We start from the raw sequence: 23,741 nt of genomic DNA on the forward strand, positions 1-23,741 counted from the left end.
CACACTTTCTGCCAAGTAAAATGGCTTCAAATGATGTGCCGAAGTAAAACTTTTGCACAGGGCTGTATATTTACAAACGGGTGACAAACTAAAGGATACATGTAGTGACTGGGCCACAAGCCACCAGAGCAGCTGTACTGGTCCTTGGGGTCTCTGGAACTGCACTGTCATTCATTTTAATGAGGCCATTTTCTCGATTTTTTTTTCTTTCTCTCCTTGATCTCTCCTGTAAAGGTTCTTCATAGACCAGGATCCTCATGTGTTTCATATCTAAACGCTCCGTCATCTTCATCACTACTTTCCAAACCCGCTGCAGCAGCTTCAGCAGCTGGAAACTCTCTGACGCCGTTTCACGCGAGTCTCCGATGTGCACTGAATGAAGAATGAAGGGTTTCCGGCGTGAAGGTCAGTCCTTAGTGATCTCCTGAGTGTCCATCGGTCAGTTTCACACAGAATGTAGACGGACACACGAATCCAGCAGCTCCACACGGTGAGAGGCAGATGACGTGTATCTCAGCCCCTCTTCACAGGCTTATAACTCTGGATGTGAGTCTTGTAGGATCTCGTGATGAGATGGAACGGAAAGGGCGGCTCTACGGATTCAGGAAGGGTTTGAATTTCTGAGCTGGATCATCACAAAGACACAAACACAGAGACAGAGAATTTGTTGTGCGGTTACGTTTGGGGAACCCAGAGGTTTAAATAACCTCTGATAGGAATCAGTAAAATGAACATTTCCTCTCTTTAATCAGGCTCATTTCTTTTTTCATTACTGTGTGTTAATTTTCTCTTTAATCACTATTTCATAACGCATATCGCTCTTATTCTGTAGTGTTGCTATCCAGAGAAGAATGGGCTCCCCTTTTGAGTCTTGATCCCTCTCAAGGTTTCTTCCTCTTGCTCTTGTAGAGCTTTATCACCCTTCACTGGAACTAAGTGGCCCAAACGCTGAAAAACCACCCCAGCCCATTATCATCATCCCTCCTCCACCAAACTTTGTTGCTATGCATTCTGCTGGGTAGCGTTTTCCTGGCATCCACCAAACCCAGATTCATCATCAGACAAGCAGATAGAGAAGCTGATTCATCACTACAGCGAACACGTTTCCACTGTTCCAGAGTCCAGTGGTGGCGCTTTACACCCCTCCAGCCGACGTCTGGCATTGCTCATAGTGATCTTAGGCTTGTTAGTTGCTCAGCCATCAAGACCCATTTCATGAAGCTCCTGATGCTCAGTTCTTGTGCTGAAGTTGCTTCCAGAGGCAGTTTGGAGCTCTGTAGTGAGTGATGCAACAGAAAAAAGGTGATTTTTACACACTTAATGCTTCAGCGCTTGGCAGTCCTGCTCTGTGAGTTTGTGTGATCTACAGCTTCTTGGCTGAGCTGATGATCCTCCTAGATGCTTCCATTTTCCATGGGATGATGTTCATTGCTTTATTGTGTTATGCAGAACACCTGTCTAGATATACCTACACTTGATTATGTTCCTCTGCTCATTAATTCCTTTAATTTGTCGCCTGTCCGTTTCCATTGGTCTGTAGTCTCTGACCTATTCTATTGGTCAAATGAAAATAAACAAAGTAAAGAGCAGCTCGTTTTTTCAAATTGTGTAACAAAGTAACACTTTTTAAGGAACACATATTGATGGTTTAAGGTGTCGTTATTTATTCAGAAAACTTACGACTGTACTAATACAGTCATAATGAATAAAGCTTAACGTACAGTGAGTAAACGTTTAATTTTTTCACTAAAAATAGAATAAGGCCTTAATAAACTCCCAATATGTGTTCCATAAAATAAAACCAAAAGCAACAACAACAGAGAAACATGGATTCTTATAAAAACAGGCCTGAGTTGCAGTCACTGATGTGTCACTGATTACTGTTACTGACGCTGTCATCTGGTGACGAGGCAGATCAGGCTGGTTACTGATATGAGCAGAGTGGAGAGGGGGTGTCCGTGAGTCCCCGACTGCAAGGGGTCAGGGGGGCAGTGCGTGTACGGTTCCAGACAGGCTGCGTAGGCCAGAGCGTGAGCTACATAGTGCTGTTCCTTCACTCCGTGGAACAGGTGGGCCATGGGGCCCTTTGCGTAAATGGCTACGTCCTCTCCTCCGTGAGTTTCGGCGTCTAATGGAACGGCGGCCTGCTGCATGTACTCCTCATCAACTGCAGAGAGAGAGTACACAGTCAGTACACACAGCTGCTGTGGATCATCTAACCTGATCAAATATAGACCACGACTGCAGTGACCTGGTCAAGTTTGGGGTCTGGAGTTTGTTTCTTTAGTATTTGCACTGGAGCTAATTGGCTAATGCAGTTAATGAGTGATGGAAGCTTTTACTCCACCAATTACCTGCATCGTCACACTTACCTGTCAGGATTGAGGTTCAAGCATCTGGAGAACAAGACTCTGTCAAGCCTCGAAGATGTGATCTCTGAGCAAGATCAGTTCTGAGCCTCCGGAGTGTGAGTCGAGTCTTAGCTCTGGGATATGAGTCCAGGTCAAGTTTTGAGTGTTTGAGGCCCAATTGTGTCGAGTCTTGAGTCTCTGGGATGCAAGTCTGGGTCAAGTCCCAAATCTCTGAGTGAGCTGATCGGTTCTGCAGATTTATGGGCCAGTCAGAGTCGACAGTTGAAGAGAGAGTCGAGTTGTGCGTGAGGGGTGCAGTCTTCTTTCCTCCCAATCGCGTTTCAGACCAGCCAGAATTTAGAAAACGTTTGTTTTTTTCGATCCGATTCTGAGTGCAATTTAGTGTCAACTGATCAACGATTCGATCTGAATGGAGTCCTGCAGTAACCAATGAAAACTGAGGACGTGAAGGAAGCAAATACAGCAAGTAAACAAATAAAAATGGAAAAAAGTCACTCAGCTGTGGAGTGAAGATTATTAATGAGCTGAGTTTAAAGCGCAATCGAATTCATGATACTTAAAAGTCTGCTTCTTTACTGTTTCAGCGCAAACGGCAGAGAAATCAGCAACAGGATTTGGGCCTCCTAGTAAGGGCACTGAGATCCATTTGGTTCAGCATCGCTTATCGTTTAGTGCGGATCGCCAACATTTCAGTGGCCAAAAATAGATCTGCAAAAACCAGTCGGATGCTGTGAAACGCCCTGCCTCTTTATAATCAGTTAAAACTTCAGAGGTGGTGTAGTGAACACAAGGCTTTAGTTAGATTAGCCTCGTATCCCCAGTACAAAACAAAGAATTCATCTAGAAGCAAGAGGGGAAAGTGTGAATGAGCTACTGCTTTAAATGTCACTGCAGTTGACCTTGACTTTACCCTCAGTAATCATGAGGAAATGATCTGGCTCTTCTGGATGTCGAGTATAATTCAAGTTCTTCTGTATTTTCCATTGGACTCCTAACTTTAACCTCAGAAACCAAAAGGAAGTCTTGATTTCATTCTTCCCCACGGGGACCTGCCAAAGCTTAATGTTGCTTTACCATCATGGAAAAAAAAGCATGAAGGAGCAAAACAGAGCTGAGCAGAAGCTCACTTACAGTAGTCCACCGCCGAGACGTTCGCCCTCGTCCCGTTCACGTGTACGTATCCCGGCCCGTTAGCGTACAGGATGCTGGTGAAGGGGAGTCTGTCATCAGCCTTTTTAGGTGCCAAACCTTTAAAAACAAGCAAACAAACACAACTTTGCATCAAACTGGAGCTCGTTTACTTTTCCACAACTGAAGAAAACTAATCTGCACCCTCAAAAAAGATGTGTTAAAAATACATAATGCATTATTTTTTTAATTTAATTAAAAACCTTATTTGTGTTTTTCATTTTCAACTCAATTTTAAAATGCATTAATTAATTTGAATTTTAATTTCTTCAAAATTAGATATTAACAGAAAATGTTAATAAATAGCAGAACTATTTATAATTATCAATATTTTATACAGTTAATGAACCTAGCTTCTATTAGTGTGATTCAAACTAACATAGCTTCATCACAGCACCAAAATTAAAGGTTAAAGTTATCGCCCCCTACGCTTCCTGTAGTGTATTACAGTCTGTCAGAGCGACTGTGTGGATCATATGAACATTATAGAGGCTTTTTAAATGAAACAGTAGAAGCCGTATCGCCCCCTACGCTTCCTGTAGTGTATTACAGTCTGTCAGAGTGACTGTGTGGATCATATGAACATTATAGAGCTTTTTAAATGAAACAGTAGAAGCCGTAACGCCCCCTACGCTTCCTGTAGTGTATTACAGTCTGTCAGAGCTACTGTGTGGATCAAATGAACATTATAGAGCTTTTTAAATGAAACAGTAGAAGCCGTATCGCCCCCTACGCTTCCTGTAGTGTATTACAGTCTGTCAGAGCGACTGTGTGGATCATATGAACATTATAGAGCTTTTTAAATGAAACAGTAGAAGCCGTATCGCCCCCTACGCTTCCTGTAGTGTATTACAGTCTGTCAGAGCGACTGTGTGGATCATATGAACATTATAGAGCTTTTTAAATGAAACAGTAGAAGCCGTATCGCCCCCTACGCTTCCTGTAGTGTATTACAGTCTGTCAGAGCGACTGTGTGGATCATATGAACATTATAGAGCTTTTTAAATGAAACAGTAGAAGCCGTATCGCCCCCTACGCTTCCTGTAGTGTATTACAGTCTGTCAGAGCGACTGTGTGGATCATATGAACATTATAGAGCTTTTTAAATGAAACAGTAGAAGCCGTATCGCCCCCTACGCTTCCTGTAGTGTATTACAGTCTGTCAGAGCGACTGTGTGGATCATATGAACATTATAGAGCTTTTTAAATGAAACAGTAGAAGCCGTATCGCCCCCTACGCTTCCTGTAGTGTATTACAGTCTGTCAGAGCGACCGTGTGGATCATATGAACATTATAGAGCTTTTTAAATGAAACAGTAGAAGCCGTATCGCCCCCTACGCTTCCTGTAGTGTATTACAGTCTGTCAGAGCGACTGTGTGGATCATATGAACATTATAGAGCTTTTTAAATGAAACAGTAGAAGCCGTATCGCCCCCTACGCTTCCTGTAGTGTATTACAGTCTGTCAGAGCGACTGTGTGGATCATATGAACATTATAGAGCTTTTTAAATGAAACAGTAGAAGCCGTATCGCCCCCTACGCTTCCTGTAGTGTATTACAGTCTGTCAGAGCGACTGTGTGGATCATATGAACATTATAGAGCTTTTTAAATGAAACAGTAGAAGCCGTATCGCCCCCTACGCTTCCTGTAGTGTATTACAGTCTGTCAGAGCGACTGTGTGGATCATATGAACATTATAGAGCTTTTTAAATGAAACAGTAGAAGCCGTATCGCCCCCTACGCTTCCTGTAGTGTAATACAGTCTGTCAGAGCGACCGTGTGGATCATATGAACATTATAGAGCTTTTTAAATGAAACAGTAGAAGCCGTATCGCCCCCTACGCTTCCTGTAGTGTATTACAGTCTGTCAGAGCGACTGTGTGGATCATATGAACATTATAGAGCTTTTTAAATGAAACAGTAGAAGCCGTATCGCCCCCTACGCTTCCTGTAGTGTATTACAGTCTGTCAGAGCGACTGTGTGGATCATATGAACATTATAGAGCTTTTTAAATGAAACAGTAGAAGCCGTATCGCCCCCTACGCTTCCTGTAGTGTATTACAGTCTGTCAGAGCGACCGTGTGGCATATGAACATTATAGAGCTTTTTAAATGAAACAGTAGAAGCCGTATCGCCCCCTACGCTTCCTGTAGTGTATTACAGTCTGTCAGAGCGACTGTGTGGATCATATGAACATTATAGAGCTTTTTAAATGAAACAGTAGAAGCCGTATCGCCCCCTACGCTTCCTGTAGTGTATTACAGTCTGTCAGAGCGACTGTGTGGATCATATGAACATTATAGAGCTTTTTAAATGAAACAGTAGAAGCCGTATCGCCCCCTACGCTTCCTGTAGTGTATTACAGTCTGTCAGAGCGACCGTGTGGATCATATGAACATTATAGAGCTTTTTAAATGAAACAGTAGAAGCCGTATCGCCCCCTACGCTTCCTGTAGTGTATTACAGTCTGTCAGAGCGACTGTGTGGATCATATGAACATTATAGAGCTTTTTAAATGAAACAGTAGAAGCCGTATCGCCCCCTACGCTTCCTGTAGTGTATTACAGTCTGTCAGAGCGACTGTGTGGATCATATGAACATTATAGAGCTTTTTAAATGAAACAGTAGAAGCCGTATCGCCCCCTACGCTTCCTGTAGTGTATTACAGTCTGTCAGAGCGACTGTGTGGATCATATGAACATTATAGAGCTTTTTAAATGAAACAGTAGAAGCCGTATCGCCCCCTACGCTTCCTGTAGTGTATTACAGTCTGTCAGAGCGACTGTGTGGATCATATGAACATTATAGAGCTTTTTAAATGAAACAGTAGAAGCCGTATCGCCCCCTACGCTTCCTGTAGTGTATTACAGTCTGTCAGAGCGACTGTGTGGATCATATGAACATTATAGAGCTTTTTAAATGAAACAGTAGAAGCCGTATCGCCCCCTACGCTTCCTGTAGTGTATTACAGTCTGTCAGAGCGACTGTGTGGATCATATGAACATTATAGAGCTTTTTAAATGAAACAGTAGAAGCCGTATCGCCCCCTACGCTTCCTATAGTGTATTACAGTCTGTCAGAGCGACTGTGTGGATCATATGAAAATTATAGAGCTTTTTAAATGAAACAGTAGAAGCCGTATCGCCCCCTACGCTTCCTGTAGTGTATTACAGTCTGTCAGAGCGACTGTGTGGATCATATGAACATTATAGAGCTTTTTAAATGAAACAGTAGAAGCCGTATCGCCCCCTACGCTTCCTGTAGTGTATTACAGTCTGTCAGAGCGACTGTGTGGATCATATGAACATTATAGAGCTTTTTAAATGAAACAGTAGAAGCCGTATCGCCCCCTACGCTTCCTGTAGTGTATTACAGTCTGTCAGAGCGACCGTGTGGATCATATGAACATTATAGAGCTTTTTAAATGAAACAGTAGAAGCCGTATCGCCCCCTACGCTTCCTGTAGTGTATTACAGTCTGTCAGAGCGACTGTGTGGATCATATGAACATTATAGAGCTTTTTAAATGAAACAGTAGAAGCCGCATCGCCCCCTACGCTTCCTGTAGTGTATTACAGTCTGTCAGAGCGACTGTGTGGATCATATGAACATTATAGAGCTTTTTAAATGAAACAGTAGAAGCCGTATCGCCCCCTACGCTTCCTGTAGTGTATTACAGTCTGTCAGAGCGACTGTGTGGATCATATGAACATTATAGAGCTTTTTAAATGAAACAGTAGAAGCCGTATCGCCCCCTACGCTTCCTGTAGTGTATTACAGTCTGTCAGAGCGACTGTGTGGATCATATGAACATTATAGAGCTTTTTAAATGAAACAGTAGAAGCCGTATCGCCCCCTACGCTTCCTGTAGTGTATTACAGTCTGTCAGAGCGACCGTGTGGATCATATGAACATTATAGAGCTTTTTAAATGAAACAGTAGAAGCCGTATCGCCCCCTACGCTTCCTGTAGTGTATTACAGTCTGTCAGAGCGACTGTGTGGATCATATGAACATTATAGAGCTTTTTAAATGAAACAGTAGAAGCCGTATCGCCCCCTACGCTTCCTGTAGTGTATTACAGTCTGTCAGAGCGACTGTGTGGATCATATGAACATTATAGAGCTTTTTAAATGAAACAGTAGAAGCCGTATCGCCCCCTACGCTTCCTGTAGTGTATTACAGTCTGTCAGAGCGACTGTGTGGATCATATGAACATTATAGAGCTTTTTAAATGAAACAGTAGAAGCCGTATCGCCCCCTACGCTTCCTGTAGTGTATTACAGTCTGTCAGAGCGACTGTGTGGATCATATGAACATTATAGAGCTTTTTAAATGAAACAGTAGAAGCCGTATCGCCCCCTACGCTTCCTGTAGTGTATTACAGTCTGTCAGAGCGACCGTGTGGATCATATGAACATTATAGAGCTTTTTAAATGAAACAGTAGAAGCCGTATCGCCCCCTACGCTTCCTGTAGTGTATTACAGTCTGTCAGAGCGACTGTGTGGATCATATGAACATTATAGAGCTTTTTAAATGAAACAGTAGAAGCCGTATCGCCCCCTACGCTTCCTGTAGTGTATTACAGTCTGTCAGAGCGACTGTGTGGATCATATGAACATTATAGAGCTTTTTAAATGAAACAGTAGAAGCCGTATCGCCCCCTACGCTTCCTGTAGTGTATTACAGTCTGTCAGAGCGACCGTGTGGATCATATGAACATTATAGAGCTTTTTAAATGAAACAGTAGAAGCCGTATCGCCCCCTACGCTTCCTGTAGTGTATTACAGTCTGTCAGAGCGACTGTGTGGATCATATGAACATTATAGAGCTTTTTAAATGAAACAGTAGAAGCCGTATCGCCCCCTACGCTTCCTGTAGTGTATTACAGTCTGTCAGAGCGACTGTGTGGATCATATGAACATTATAGAGCTTTTTAAATGAAACAGTAGAAGCCGTATCGCCCCCTACGCTTCCTGTAGTGTATTACAGTCTGTCAGAGCGACTGTGTGGATCATATGAACATTATAGAGCTTTTTAAATGAAACAGTAGAAGCCGTATCGCCCCCTACGCTTCCTGTAGTGTATTACAGTCTGTCAGAGCGACTGTGTGGATCATATGAACATTATAGAGCTTTTTAAATGAAACAGTAGAAGCCGTATCGCCCCCTACGCTTCCTGTAGTGTATTACAGTCTGTCAGAGCGACTGTGTGGATCATATGAACATTATAGAGAATTTTGAGTATCAATATTTTGTATCAATCATAAACATTGTTGACTATCAACTTTGTGAACTTACTGTTTTAAAGTCGTGGTTTACTCACACATCTGTTAACGTACTGATTGCACATAAAGTGTTTTGGGAATTTGGGTCTCACCAAATATGGGGTTCCCCCGGGGTGTGTTCCCACCAAATGTAAAGACATGTGAGTGATCCGCAGTCACCACAGTCAGGGTCTCGGATTCTTTGGTCAGTTCAGATGCTCGCTGGACCGCCCTGTCAAACATCACCGTCTCCGTCAGGGCCAGTTTAGCGATGCCATCATGATGCCCATGATCAATTCTCCCCCTTACAGCCAAAAATCAATACAGCACGTCATGATTTCGTACAAATGAAAGGAATTTCATGTCACACTTCATTCTGATTGTCCTCTATAGATGATCAGCTAGGGGTGAATCTCTGACCTTTGATTTTATTTGATTACAGTTATTGAGGAAATGATTCTGTTCGTCATGAAATCTTCCATTTTACCACAACTAATCAAGTTCAAATGAAATTTCACTAAAATATTTTTAAAATGGACTGAAAGCACAAATTGGAGGAATCCTTTGCGTAGTAATGGAATATAGTCAGTAAAATCAATAGAAACAAGCTGTTTACTTATTTTTACGTTAATAATTTGTTTCCATGCTTATGTTAATAGTCTGAGCATTTTGGTTTGACCACAAATGAGTGCATGGCTTTAATAAGTCTGGTTGTTTTATGATTAAAGCATTTTGCCATTAAACAATTTCAATGTTCGACGTTCATTGTAGTTATGTAGATTAATATAGCCTAGAATTGCACCTCTCAGTTTCCTTCTTTTGACAGAATTTATAATTGTTTATAGTTTTTGAGTTTTCATCTCTCAGAGTCATCTCACTGTAATATTTATCATGAACATACACATATATCATTAATTATTAGAAATACCTACCACTGATCTATAGACTAAATACACCCACACTGAGTTAGCTCAGAAGTGATGATTTCTCAAGGGTTTTTTAGTGAAGAGAATGATTCTCATGGTTCATAGATCCATGAACATTGTTATCAATATTAAAGGGTTCTTTCCAACATGGAAAGGTTCTTTAGATTGATGGAGAACGTGTATACGGCTGCATCTATCACCAAAAAAGGTTCTTCTATTGTTACGATGTCAAGCTTGTAACAGTCGAAGAACCTTTTTTGATGCTATACAGCACCATTTTCAAAAAGGTTCTACACAGAACCCTTTCACCATGCACAGAACCCTTCAATCATAAAAGAGATTCGTTGAGTGTTCATGGTTCAAGGTAGAACGGTTTTCTTTATTAAAGAACCCTTGAAGAAGCAGCTTTTTTGTTTGTGTTTGTCTCCATCGGAATAGCTAGAGAAGAGTTAATTAACATGAAAGGCCAAAGCAAACCGGTGAATGATACTCATCTTCTACAAAGAGGAAAAAGCCCTTTGGGTTCTTGCTGAGGATCTGAATGGCCTTCTCGGTCATTTCCACGATGGAGGGGTCACGGCTGCGGTTTCTGAACACCTCATATCTCATGTCCTTGGGTTCAAACAGACCTACAATTAGAGAGATTTCAGAAACTCCCAAAGCTTATTGAGAAATAGGGAAATAAAAACGTGGAAACGTAACACTTTTCATACGAGGATGGCTTGGCATGAAGAAACTCTCATGAAACTTCAGTTGCTTGAGGCTACGTTTCATTTGTATAGTGTACGGACGTTTGCAACTCACTTGAAACTTGCTTAAAACTCGGCTGTCTCAATTTTGTGATTAATAGGAGGAATTTCATGAATCAACCAATCACAGTGCTAATAATGTACCACGTGATTGCAGAGAATTATATTATTCCAGCTGATTGATTTTAACGGACCCATCATGGAGAACATGATGTGGGGGCAGTTGGTTCGATCCCCTGAGCCGACAGTACGGGACTGAAGTGCCCTCGAGCAAGACACCTAACCTCCAACTGCTCCCCGGGGGCTGCGGATAGGGCTGCCCACCGCTCCGGGCAGTGTGTGTCTTCATTAGTGTGTATGTGGTGTTTCACTGCACGAACGGGTCAAAATGCGGAGGTGAAATTTCCCCGTAGTGGGACTAATAAGGGTCACTTAATCTAATCTAATCGATCCGAAAAGGGAATCTTTAAATACAGCTGGTATTTCTTGGTATAAATTTAGCACCAAGCTAACTGAGGTGTACTTTCACTTTACACTGGCTTTAACACGACGTACAGCAAGCAGCTCGACAAGGACATTTGAAGCTGTTGAGTCACACGTAACATATTCTTTACTTTATTTTTCAGTTATTTATTGAATTCTGCAGAAAATATTCCAACTTTAACAGCTTTTACTACTTTAACTTTAGTACTTGAGTGACTTTAACTAAGCTACATTCTTACTCAGGATATGTTCAGCACAGTTTCAGACGATTTCATTCATACACATGCTGTCTGCTAACAGGGGCTGTGTGCATTCCTGCTTTTTAGCCTGCTGGGTCGTCATCTAAGTTACTGATTATCACCTCTCTTGAAATAAAATTGATAAAGACACAAATATGTGAAGTAGCACCTGAGAGATGAGATGTAGCCAGAACTGTGCTCTATCTGCTTATCATGCCAAATAGTGGAAAAACTGAATGTGTTGCATGCAAATCATGTTTAACTGTCATGTTGTATGGAAATTGTGATTCATGCAACCTGCAACTAGTTGCATGAAAGTTTCAGCATGCAAAGAAATCATACGTCTTCCTGACCTTATCTTACTGTTAGCCTGGACATTGCAAACAAAGATAAGACTGCAGTGGAGTGATGCTGAGGTGAAAACATAAAATGAACATTACCCATCAGGCAGTCTGTGGTTTTGACGTCCACAGCGTTGAACTGCTCCTTGTGCCAAACGTACTGAGCGTTCCTGTCCTGAGAAACAGTGGAGTTTCACAGTCACATGCGCTGACAGAGCAGACCAAGAAACTGGACCATGAAAACGTGTCTGGAGCTCACTTTACCTTGCGGTCATTCAGCCAGACCTCAATGAGGTTCTTCTTGTCCTTCCGGTCTCCTTTTCGTGAGGATGATGACGGGTACTCTGGATCCGGGGTGCCTTTGGGCGTCATATACATCCGTCCACCTCCGAGAATGACCTACCGTGGAGAGAAATTTATCACTGTAGTGCATCAACCATAGAGGATTAACCATGTTTTGGATAACTATAGTTCAGTGTAGACCCTCAAAATGCTTTCAGTAAATCTACATGTAAAGGGCCCATATTCAGGATTTTAATTCATTCCAACACGACTAATTTCCAGCCTAAAACAGGACTGCGCGTTCTCCGTATTGGTCCCAGCAGGTTTTAGAGGGTAACTCATAAATAAAGTAATGGGTAGTGAGATTAGTTCATTCAGGATGTTTGTTTTAGTTGTTTTTTTATTTGATTTATTATTATTGTTATTATTGTTATACATTTTTCGCATCGTTTATTTTCTATATTTTTGTAATATTATTGAATTAGTATTGTTTTCTATTCCATTTCTTTTTTCTTATCCTACTCAGTTGTTTTATTTATTTTAATTACTATCCTGCTTATTAGTTTTATTTGATTGCATTGATTTGTTAATCTTATTACTCTTAAAGATTCCTATTGTTTATATATGTATTTTATTTGTTTTAATTTTTTTGCTATACCTTTACTATCATAAATTTAGATTTACTCTTTTCAATTCCTTGATTATTGGCTACATAGAAAATGACGGTTGACTGATTGAAAGTGATCAGGCGGGAAGAAGTATTAGTAGTGCTTTCTGGTAGTGGGTGGCGCTGTCGCCTCACAACGAGGAGGGTCTGGGTTCGATTCCCCGGCCGGGTAACCAGGGTCCTTTCTGTGTGGAGTCTGCATCTTCTTAACTTTACTTAGCGCGGACAAATACAATGTGTTGACAATTCATAATGCATAACAAGCATGGCTATAATGTGAATGCATTATTATAAATATTTATAGCCATGTTTATGATGCCATATGAATGCATTATAATGTATTTTGAATATGTTCATAGGTTCCTGTAGACATAACATTCATCAAGTGTTACCAAAGTATTGGTAACTTGTATTTAATTGGGGTTTGAGAACCCACCCCAACACTGTGATTTAGGCAATTAGTGGTTTGAGTGATGCTAATTGGTGGGATATAAGCTTCCATTACTTGTTAGCTGCATTAGCTTTGTAGCTCCAGTGTAGAACTATAGAAGCAAACTTCAGACACTGAACACATCTTGGCTTTAAGGAAGGAAATTGTGTAAAATTGTTGATGCATCGATTTTTTTTGCCCAACCCGCTTTCAGAATACGAATTAAATTTAAATTCAATTTGGAAATGACTGCTCTACTTCCAAAATTAGCTTACTGCTACAAACACTTATATAATAACTAATCTTTGTTGGAATTTACCTGATAAGCTTTACAGGTGTAGTGTGTAAGGTTTAGGGGGCTCTATAAGCAGAAATGGACTATAGTAAACAAACAAACAAACATGTTTTCATTAGTGTAAAATCAGCTGTAACTATGAATTGGTGTGCTTTTGTTGGCTTATAATGAGCCCTTTATATCTACATAGGGAGTGGCTGCTCTTCCTCATATTTCTACAGCAACCCAGAGCACGTTACTTTCATGTTTCTATGCTGAAGCGACAGCTGGAATTTGGTTCTTTAGTGCTTGCAGGCTGACCATTTTGTGTTGTGAGACATTTGAGAGCCCAAATCTGGCAAAAGGAGGATCAGACTTATTATTTAGCTCAAGAAAAAGCAAGACAGGGTGAATCCTCATGGTCAAACAAGAAAAACATGAAGAAGCAGAACGAAATTACAACAGACGACGGTGGAAATCAGATTGAAATCACTGATGAGGGACAGATAAGAGGTGATGCCAAAGCTGCTTGTTTTCTTCTGGACAGGTAATTTACCGTACTGATCTAACTTTGGGGCACTATAGATTCTACTACATGCTTGGAAAGGGAGGGGTGAGGGAGGGGGATTCAGCTGGGTGCAATCTGTAACCTCACCACTAGATGCCACTAAATCTTACAAACTACACCTTTTAGTGGATAAGGATAAACCCTCACGTCGATGTCTGTGTTGGTGACCAGTTGTGTGGAGATATCGGTGCAGCCCTGCCGGCGGGCAGCAGAGGGTAGATCCACGTCGCTGTACCAGCTACGGCTCACCGAGTGGGCATACGCTGCGGCCGGAGAGGCGTGCTGGACGCGAGTGTTGGTCACTATGCCCACAGACTTCCCTACAGATGCACACAGGCAAGAAAAGTTTGTTTATATTCCACCTTTCATGCACTGCGTTCACCCAAAGTGCCTCACAGACGAGAAAATACAAAGATAATTTCAATTCATTTTCAAAAAGAAGGGGAACAGAAATGAAAACATGATTAAACATGCTTAAAACAACAGATTTGAAAGAGAAAATTTTATTTAAAATCTAATTAAAAATTAACCAGGAATAATTAGGTTAAAAACAGGGTTCTTTATGGGTTCTTTAGTAAGGACAGTTCCTATATAGAACCATGAAGAACCATTTTCATGCTTGCATGGTGAATTATTCTTCAAACTGTAGGGCAATATGGTGTATATGGTTCTAGATAGAACTATTTTGAAAAGGACTCCAAAAAGGGTTCCTCTATTGTTACAAGCTATATACAGAACCATTAACACATGCTCCATCAGCCTGAAGAACCATTTCACAATGCAAGGAACCATTTAAGCATGCAAATGGTTCTTTGAGTGTTCTTGGTTCTACACAGAATCATTGTCTTTACTAATGAACACTTGAAGAACCATCTTTTTTAAGAGTTTAGAGAGTTTTTAGGCTGGTTTAAAGTGTCCAGTGTTGGCTCTTCTAACGCTTTCTGTCCACTGGGGTCCATTCAAGAGCGTCATAGTATCTAAATGCTGTTTCTCCGTGTTTAGTCTCCACCTTCAGCAGGACTGACTGACCAGTTCCTAATGATCTGAGAGTTCTGCTCGGCTCATTTCGCTGCAGCAGGTCAGATAAATCCACTGCTCCTGCACCATTAAGACGTTTATAGAGCAGTAACAGCTCCTTAAAGTCTATTCTGGAACAGACTGGTAGCCAGAGTAAGGATTTAGGAATGGGGGGTGGGGGGTTCCTTCTTTTACTCCTAGTGAGACTCTGGCAGCTGCGTTCTGAACCAGCTGATGCTGTTTGATTGTCTGATGGGGGAGTCCAGTTGGGCGACCATTACAGTGATCAATCCTGCTGGAAATAAAGGCGTCGATGAGTTTCTCCAGGTCTGCTTTAGTCACAACATCTCTGATCTTGTTGATGTTTTAGGGTGATAAAAAGCTGATTCAGTAGCTGCTTTGACGCGACTGATACACCACGGTTACATGATGGTTCTTTAGATTTCTGGGCTTTTGAATCCAGACAGGCAGCTAGTCCGTGCCTCTCGCTGCTATTCCAGAATAAAAATCTGTTTAGTCTTTTCAACCGATTCATTTATTGGATTCATTCATTTATTTGAATCATTGGATTCATTATCATTTCTCATTGGATTAATTTATTTTTTAACTGTTTTGATCTATTTTTGAATTGTGTGCATTAGTGATTTTTTTCTTTTTGAAATTTGATACTGAAACTTGGCTGATGTGGCAATGTAATATCTTATCTTAGACCAAAAATATCCAAAATGGGAAGAATAGGGCTGAACAAACGTCAACAACATTGCTACACTATTATTATTATTATGAATAGCCCTTAGCCTGGTGTAATGACACTGCTGGACATAAGCGCATTTTGAAATCGCATCTACCAAGTTTGCCTGTTCATTTTGTGTGTGTGTAGAGTTTGGGTGGGCCTGAAAACCAACTAAAACCAGTACCGCTCTGGCCCGGCCCACCCATCAGCACAGAAACACACTGTGACGTAGGCTGCTCGACGACCTCAGGTCCTAGTTTTTTGACAAAACACACATTTCCCACTGAAAACAATAGAAAAAAGGCCCATCGTGTGCAAACACAGGTGTCCAGTGTGAAGCCCCTCTGAATGGAGCTAGTCATGCTGCACTGAGGCTGCTGTCCAGGCACATACAGTCAGTGATGAAGTGACATGTTTGGATTCGCTTTAAAGCTTTTGCACTTGTTCAAATATACATTCAGCCACATTCAGGAACTCGGCACTCACACAGACGGACCTCACACACTGCGTATGGGCTCAGAGGTATGAAAAATGAAAAATGGATGCAGTGCGGCAGTGCTGGGAGGTCCTGGGCAGGATTTTTAGCTTGTTTAATGGTTTTTAATGTTAATGTGGGAAAATAGTTTGGTTTACTGATCCGTGTGTGTCTATAATTAGAGGATTACGCTTCCCATGTTTGCCTGTTCCAGCTTTAGGACACTCGCAGCAACAGATCACCACTCTGACACACTAAATATGAGCACACTGACCATTTTCACTGTTACCCTTATTTTCCTGTTATCTTCCCTGTCCAAAATAATAATAATAATGATAATAAAATGAATATTAAAAAATTCTGATTTTTGTTTTTCTACATCGTTTGAACACAGGAACTCTCCTTTACATTGTGTAAGCATTTCAAAGATACTATTTTGGAGATATTTCAGTTATTTTTGGAGATATTTGGAGCACAAATTTGAAGAAATTTGACTAAAAATGAGTTTTTCGCACTTAAAGGCCATGCCATCATTTGTCTTGTATTTTTTCTTTTCCGCTGATGTCCACTTCTATTCCATTAGTGTGGTTTTATGTGCCAAAACAAGTCATAATTCATTTCTACATGACTATTTTCCAGCCTTTCTCTGTCCATTAGACTGATTCAGTTTTTCTTACCGTGCCTTTAAGACTGATAGATGTAAATGAGCTCTGCTCTAATTGGCTCTGTCTCCAGCACAAAAAGCAGTCTGGGGTGAAACACTCCTTTTAACTACAATGTGAGTGGGCGGGGCTAAGCTTCTGTAGACTGAATAGTACGTAAATGCAATGTTTTTATGACATCACAAAAACAGTGATGCCAAAACAGGCTGTTGTGTGGCTTAGTTTCCATATATAAACTATATAGAGAAACTCTTTTATTATGAAGTGAGGGAAAGTCAGCTTTCCATGACAGGGACTTTATTATATTAATCCTGTAAATTCCAGGCTGAAGGCCTTAATATTCACTTTCTAATTAATTAAAGAGTCTTAAAAAAGCACATAAAATAGATTTCCTCTTAATTTGTCAATTTTGTACATTTTATATTCTTTCCCGCCTCTAAAAGCTTCTCACAGTGGTGGTGATGGGAACCAGACGTCCCTCTAAAAGCTCCTCACAGAAAGTTCCTACATGAACTGGTTCTGAATTCACTGCCTGATGACTGAGACGCTGTTTTATGAGAGTTTAGAGAACTTCAACTCCATTCATGGTGGAGGGAGACATGCAGGGCGCTGTGCGGCAAAATAGTCCCCAAAGAAAACTCATTATTCCAGATTTTCCACTGTTTTCCATCATCAACATTCCATATAAGCTCAGAAGACTCGTGTAGGTTCTCTGGTGGTTCTGGATGGTAAATAAAGTGTCTATATCTGTGTTGTAGTCATGGCGACGCCTGGTTCCCATCACCACCACTGTAAAGACGTCTGGTCTTTACCGAGATTTTACCAAAATAACAGAAAATCGAAATCTGATTGTGAATAAAAGTGTTAAGGTTGTATGCAATCAAACTTTAACTAGATGCTGTTAGACATCCATCGAAATATAAACACAGAAAATGTTGTCACTTTAGAGCAATCAGATTTAGTTGTAGGACATAATGAATAAAAATATATAAAAGGTTTATCATAAAGCAGCTCTGTGCTGATGCTTTGTGTATATTTATCTTCAACTCCCAGCTTCATGTTCACCAAAGTTTTTCTTGCTATGACGAGCAGATTTTGTCTAAATACCGATTTGACAGTTTTATTTTCCAGACTGTTCTTAAAAGCACATAAACTTGAGAAGGTTTGAGTGCTGATGCGTCCTGAACTCCTCTTATTCCAGAAGTTTATCTGAAGACCTAAACAGCTTTCTGTTTCATTTTGTTATTGCAAACAAAATTCCCTAAAAGATTTAACAGTGAAATCATGTAAACACATCCTCTACAGAAAACACTCAAACATGACACATAAAATGTTTGCACAGAACTGTATCTAGATACGCAGAGCTGATTGGTGGACTCAGGTCAGATGTGCTACTAATCTGTCTCAAAACCAAGACAATTATAATTAAAGCTCATATCGCTCCATATCAGCTCACCGCTTTTGCTGAGTATATAATAAAATATGAAAATTGCTCCCTGGAAATATTATGTTTATCTCTGATCTACTGAATGGACTGTGCAGGAGATAAAGACCCATAAAGAGTGCTGACCCTGAGCTGGAACCCAAAGACAGAGCAGAAACTGACCCTTGGCTCCCTCGGCTCAGTGTTGCGTAACTCCAGGCGTACCTTGAGCCTTGGCGCGGTGCAGGACGGAGTAGACCTCGTTCCCGAAGGTGGTGTTGCACTCATAGGCCACGGCGTTCGCGCTCACACCCACGGTTTTGGAGTTGGCTTTGACCCCGCAGTGATACGCCGTGGCTGTGCTGGCGCTGTCCGCAACCTGCTTGTCCACACTGTAGGTCTGCGCAAAGACACCAAGGCCAGAAAGTCAACATTCTATAGGAGTATGACCATTTATTTAGGAATACACTCAAAAGTTGGGCTGCAACGCCTGAAAAACAAAGTTTAAGAGGAAACGAATAAAGAAATGGATTTTATTTATTTACTGTTATTATTCAAACCGCAGAGACAAATGAGAGAAAATGCATTGCTATGTTGATGTCCATTAATGTCCATTTACTGTAAAGCAAAATTACATCTGTGTATGAGTGAATGAGGTCAAATTACCTGTTGCATTGATTTTATAAGTGTAAATAATTCAACACATAATCTACAGAGAAACACACTCACAATTTTTTTCTCAAAGTTTTTGTGCAGGTGATTGTGGTTAAGTGATGGTGATGGTGGTAATGATAGAGGCAGTGATAGGGTGATAATGAAGGTGATGATAGTGATGACTTGTGATTATGGTGGTGGTGCTGGTGCTGATGGTGGAGATGATGTGATGGTAGTGTTGGTGGTGATGTTGATAATGGAGGTGATGGTGTTAAGACGATGGCAATGATGATGGTCATGGTGATGGTGGGGATGATGTGATGGTAGTGATGGTAATAGTGGTGATGGTGGAGATGATGTGATGGTGATGCTGGTAATTGGGGTGATGGTGTTAAGACGATGGCAATGATGATGGTCATGGTGATGGTGGGGATGATGTGATGGTAGTGATGGTAATAGTGGTAATGGTGGTGATGATGTGAGGGTGATGCTGGTAATGGGGGTGATGGTGGTGATGGTGTTAAGACGATGGCAATGATGATGGTCATGGTGATGGTGAGGATGATGTGATGGTAGTGATGGTGGTGATGATGGTAATGGTGGTGATGGTAATGGTGGTGATGGTGTTAAGATGATGGCAATGATGATGGTCATGGTGATGGTGGGGATGATGTGATGGTAGTGATGGTGGGGATGATGTGATGGTAGTGATGGTGGTGATGATGTGATGGTGATGATGGTAATAGTGGTGATGGTGGTGATGGTGTTAAGACGATGGCAATGGTGATGGTCATGGTGATGGTGGAGATGATGTGATGGTGATGTGGTGATGGTGGTGATGATGTTGATAGTGATTAAGAAGATGTTTGTGATGTGGTGATAATGTGATGGTGATGATTATGATGATGGTGTTGATGGTGGTTATGATGGTGATGGAGGTGCGATAGTGGTGATGCTTGTGATGGTTGGTCAGCTTTTTAAAGTCCTACTGATGATCTGAAAGCTGTGAAGATGTTCAGGATGAGCAGATTACAATAATGTATCCGTTTATCTAAAACAAGATTGGTTTATGTTATGGTAAACATTCATTTCAACCATTTGAATGGCAGCAGAAGATAAATGGACAGATTTATTTGGATTATTGCAGATACTGACACCTGGTTCCCCAGTGTAACTTCTAAAATATCCATTTAAAATCTGTGATTGTGTCAGATGTGATAAGCCAGTTCTGATAAAAGAGGCATTTTTATATGTATACTATGCCAGTACTGCAGTAGTGCTCTTATTTCATTATTAAGCTTTGTTTCCAGTCATTGTAGGGAAATTAGCATCACTGTATGGGTGTTTTTCACATTCATAGCCAAAACTGAAGGCTTAGCTTTAATAGTCATGTACAAATGCATGTATCCTCTCTTTCACACCCACAAACTTTAATCCCTAAATCCAGTATCCAGTATGGATTTGTTAGTAGACACAATTAATTCCTCCTACAGAGTTTCAGACCTTTGACAGAGCGAGGTAAGGGAAGGTATCCATAGCCAGAACTGTCTCCTCCCCTGACTGGCCCTCCATCTGTCCTCTCAGGATTCGGGCTGCAGACACAGTGGACACTCCCATACCTGCAGGATGGCCAAGAGGTGCAGCACCATAGTCAAAAACTCTGCAGAACTGGGCCATATGCTAAAATGTCATTGAGATAACCTTTAAATGTGAGGCTGGTTCACCAACTACTTAATTATAAGTAGATCCAGTAGTGAAGTGAATTGACTGTAATACACTACAGGAAGCGTAGGGGGCGATACGGCTTCTACTGTTTCATTTAAAAAGCTCTATAATGTTCATATGATCCACACAGTCGCTCTGACAGACTGTAATACACTACAGGAAGCGTAGGGGGCGATACGGCTTCTACTGTTTCATTTAAACAGCTCTATAATGTTCATATGATCCACACAGTCGCTCTGACAGACTGTAATACACTACAGGAAGCGTAGGGGGCGATACGGCTTCTACTGTTTCATTTAAAAAGCTCTATAATGTTCATATGATCCACACAGTCGCTCTGACAGACTGTAGTACACTACAGGAAGCGTAGGGGGCGATACGGCTTCTACTGTTTCATTTAAAAAGCTCTATAATGTTCATATGATCCACACAGTCGCTCTGACAGACTGTAATACACTACAGGAAGCGTAGGGGGCGATACGGCTTCTACTGTTTCATTTAAAAAGCTCTATAATGTTCATATGATCCACACAGTCGCTCTGACAGACTGTAATACACTACAGGAAGCGTAGGGGGCGATACGGCTTCTACTGTTTCATTTAAACAGCTCTATAATGTTCATATGATCCACACAGTCGCTCTGACAGACTGTAATACACTACAGGAAGCGTAGGGGGCGATACGGCTTCTACTGTTTCATTTAAAAAGCTCTATAATGTTCATATGATCCACACAGTCGCTCTGACAGACTGTAGTACACTACAGGAAGCGTAGGGGGCGATACGGCTTCTACTGTTTCATTTAAAAAGCTCTATAATGTTCATATGATCCACACAGTCGCTCTGACAGACTGTAATACACTACAGGAAGCGTAGGGGGCGATACGGCTTCTACTGTTTCATTTAAAAAGCTCTATAATGTTCATATGATCCACACAGTCGCTCTGACAGACTGTAATACACTACAGGAAGCGTAGGGGGCGATACGGCTTCTACTGTTTCATTATAAAGCTCTATAATGTTCATATGATCCACACAGTCGCTCTGACAGACTGTAATACACTACAGGAAGCGTAGGGGGCGATACGGCTTCTACTGTTTCATTTAAAAAGCTCTATAATATTCATATGATCCACACAGTCGCTCTGACAGACTGTAATACACTACAGGAAGCGTAGGGGGCGATACGGCTTCTACTGTTTCATTTAAAAAGCTCTATAATGTTCATATGATCCACACAGTCGCTCTGACAGACTGTAATACACTACAGGAAGCGTAGGGGGCGATACGGCTTCTACTGTTTCATTTAAAAAGCTCTCTAATGTTCATATGATCCACACAGTCGCTCTGACAGACTGTAATACACTACAGGAAGCGTAGGGGGCGATACGGCTTCTACTGTTTCATTTAAAAAGCTCTATAATGTTCATATGATCCACACAGTCGCTCTGACAGACTGTAGTACACTACAGGAAGCGTAGGGGGCGATACGGCTTCTACTGTTTCATTTAAAAAGCTCTATAATGTTCATATGATCCACACAGTCGCTCTGACAGACTGTAATACACTACAGGAAGCGTAGGGGGCGATACGGCTTCTACTGTTTCATTTAAAAAGCTCTATAATGTTCATATGATCCACACAGTCGCTCTGACAGACTGTAATACACTACAGGAAGCGTAGGGGGCGATACGGCTTCTACTGTTTCATTATAAAGCTCTATAATGTTCATATGATCCACACAGTCGCTCTGACAGACTGTAATACACTACAGGAAGCGTAGGGGGCGATACGGCTTCTACTGTTTCATTTAAAAAGCTCTATAATGTTCATATGATCCACACAGTCGCTCTGACAGACTGTAATACACTACAGGAAGCGTAGGGGGCGATACGGCTTCTACTGTTTCATTTAAAAAGCTCTATAATGTTCATATGATCCACACAGTCGCTCTGACAGACTGTAATACACTACAGGAAGCGTAGGGGGCGATACGGCTTCTACTGTTTCATTTAAAAAGCTCTATAATGTTCATATGATCCACACAGTCGCTCTGACAGACTGTAATACACTACAGGAAGCGTAGGGGGCGATACGGCTTCTACTGTTTCATTTAAAAAGCTCTATAATGTTCATATGATCCACACAGTCGCTCTGACAGACTGTAATACACTAAAGGAAGCGTAGGGGGCGATACGGCTTCTACTGTTTCATTTAAAAAGCTCTATAATGTTTATATGATCCACACAGTCGCTCTGACAGACTGTAATACACTACAGGAAGCGTAGGGGGCGATACGGCTTCTACTGTTTCATTTAAAAAGCTCTATAATGTTCATATGATCCACACAGTCGCTCTGACAGACTGTAATACACTACAGGAAGCGTAGGGGGTGATACGGCTTCTACTGTTTCATTTAAAAAGCTCTATAATGTTCATATGATCCACACAGTCGCTCTGACAGACTGTAATACACTACAGGAAGCGTAGGGGGCGATACGGCTTCTACTGTTTCATATAAAAAGCTCTATAATGTTTATATGATCCACACAGTCGCTCTGACAGACTGTAATACACTACAGGAAGCGTAGGGGGCGATACGGCTTCTACTGTTTCATTTAAAAAGCTCTATAATGTTCATATGATCCACACAGTCGCTCTGACAGACTGTAATACACTACAGGAAGCGTAGGGGGCGATACGGCTTCTACTGTTTCATTTAAAAAGCTCTATAATGTTCATATGATCCACACAGTCGCTCTGACAGACTGTAATACACTACAGGAAGCGTAGGGGGCGATACGGCTTCTACTGTTTCATTTAAAAAGCTCTATAATGTTCATATGACAGTCGCTCTGACAGACTGTAATACACTACAGGAAGCGTAGGGGGCGATACGGCTTCTACTGTTTCATTTAAAAAGCTCTATAATGTTCATATGATCCACACAGTCGCTCTGACAGACTGTAATACACTACAGGAAGCGTAGGGGGCGATACAGCTTCTACTGTTTCATTTAAAAAGCTCTATAATGTTCATATGATCCACACAGTCGCTCTGACAGACTGTAATACACTACAGGAAGCGTAGGGGGCGATACGGCTTCTACTGTTTCCTTTAAAAAGCTCTATAATGTTCATATGATCCACACAGTCGCTCTGACAGACTGTAATACACGACAGGAGGCGTAGGGGGCGATACGGCTTCTACTGTTTCATTTAAAAAGCTCTATAATGTTCATATGATCCACACAGTCACTCTGACAG

At 41.3% G+C, this 23,741-nt stretch overlaps 1 protein-coding gene across 1 annotated transcript in view; it reads right to left on the reverse strand.

The window, feature by feature from the left end:
• Positions 1-1,296: 1,296 nt before the first annotated feature.
• alpi.1 (alkaline phosphatase, intestinal, tandem duplicate 1) overlaps positions 1,297-23,741 on the reverse strand; it is a 28,130-nt gene continuing 5,685 nt past the window's right edge. Inside the window, exons 3-11 of the mRNA XM_017681794.2 lie at positions 20,255-20,370; positions 18,323-18,497; positions 13,935-14,107; positions 11,831-11,965; positions 11,666-11,741; positions 10,249-10,383; positions 8,942-9,133; positions 3,504-3,620; positions 1,297-2,167 (exon numbers count right to left, since the gene is read on the reverse strand). Of these exons, the coding sequence (XP_017537283.1) occupies positions 1,896-2,167; positions 3,504-3,620; positions 8,942-9,133; positions 10,249-10,383; positions 11,666-11,741; positions 11,831-11,965; positions 13,935-14,107; positions 18,323-18,497; positions 20,255-20,370 (1,391 nt within the window). The 3' untranslated portion in view covers positions 1,297-1,895. The remainder of the gene's footprint in view (positions 2,168-3,503; positions 3,621-8,941; positions 9,134-10,248; positions 10,384-11,665; positions 11,742-11,830; positions 11,966-13,934; positions 14,108-18,322; positions 18,498-20,254; positions 20,371-23,741) is intronic.

The sequence above is a fragment of the Pygocentrus nattereri genome, chromosome 15 (assembly GCF_015220715.1).
Source record: "Pygocentrus nattereri isolate fPygNat1 chromosome 15, fPygNat1.pri, whole genome shotgun sequence".
Classification (NCBI taxonomy): domain Eukaryota; kingdom Metazoa; phylum Chordata; class Actinopteri; order Characiformes; family Serrasalmidae; genus Pygocentrus; species Pygocentrus nattereri.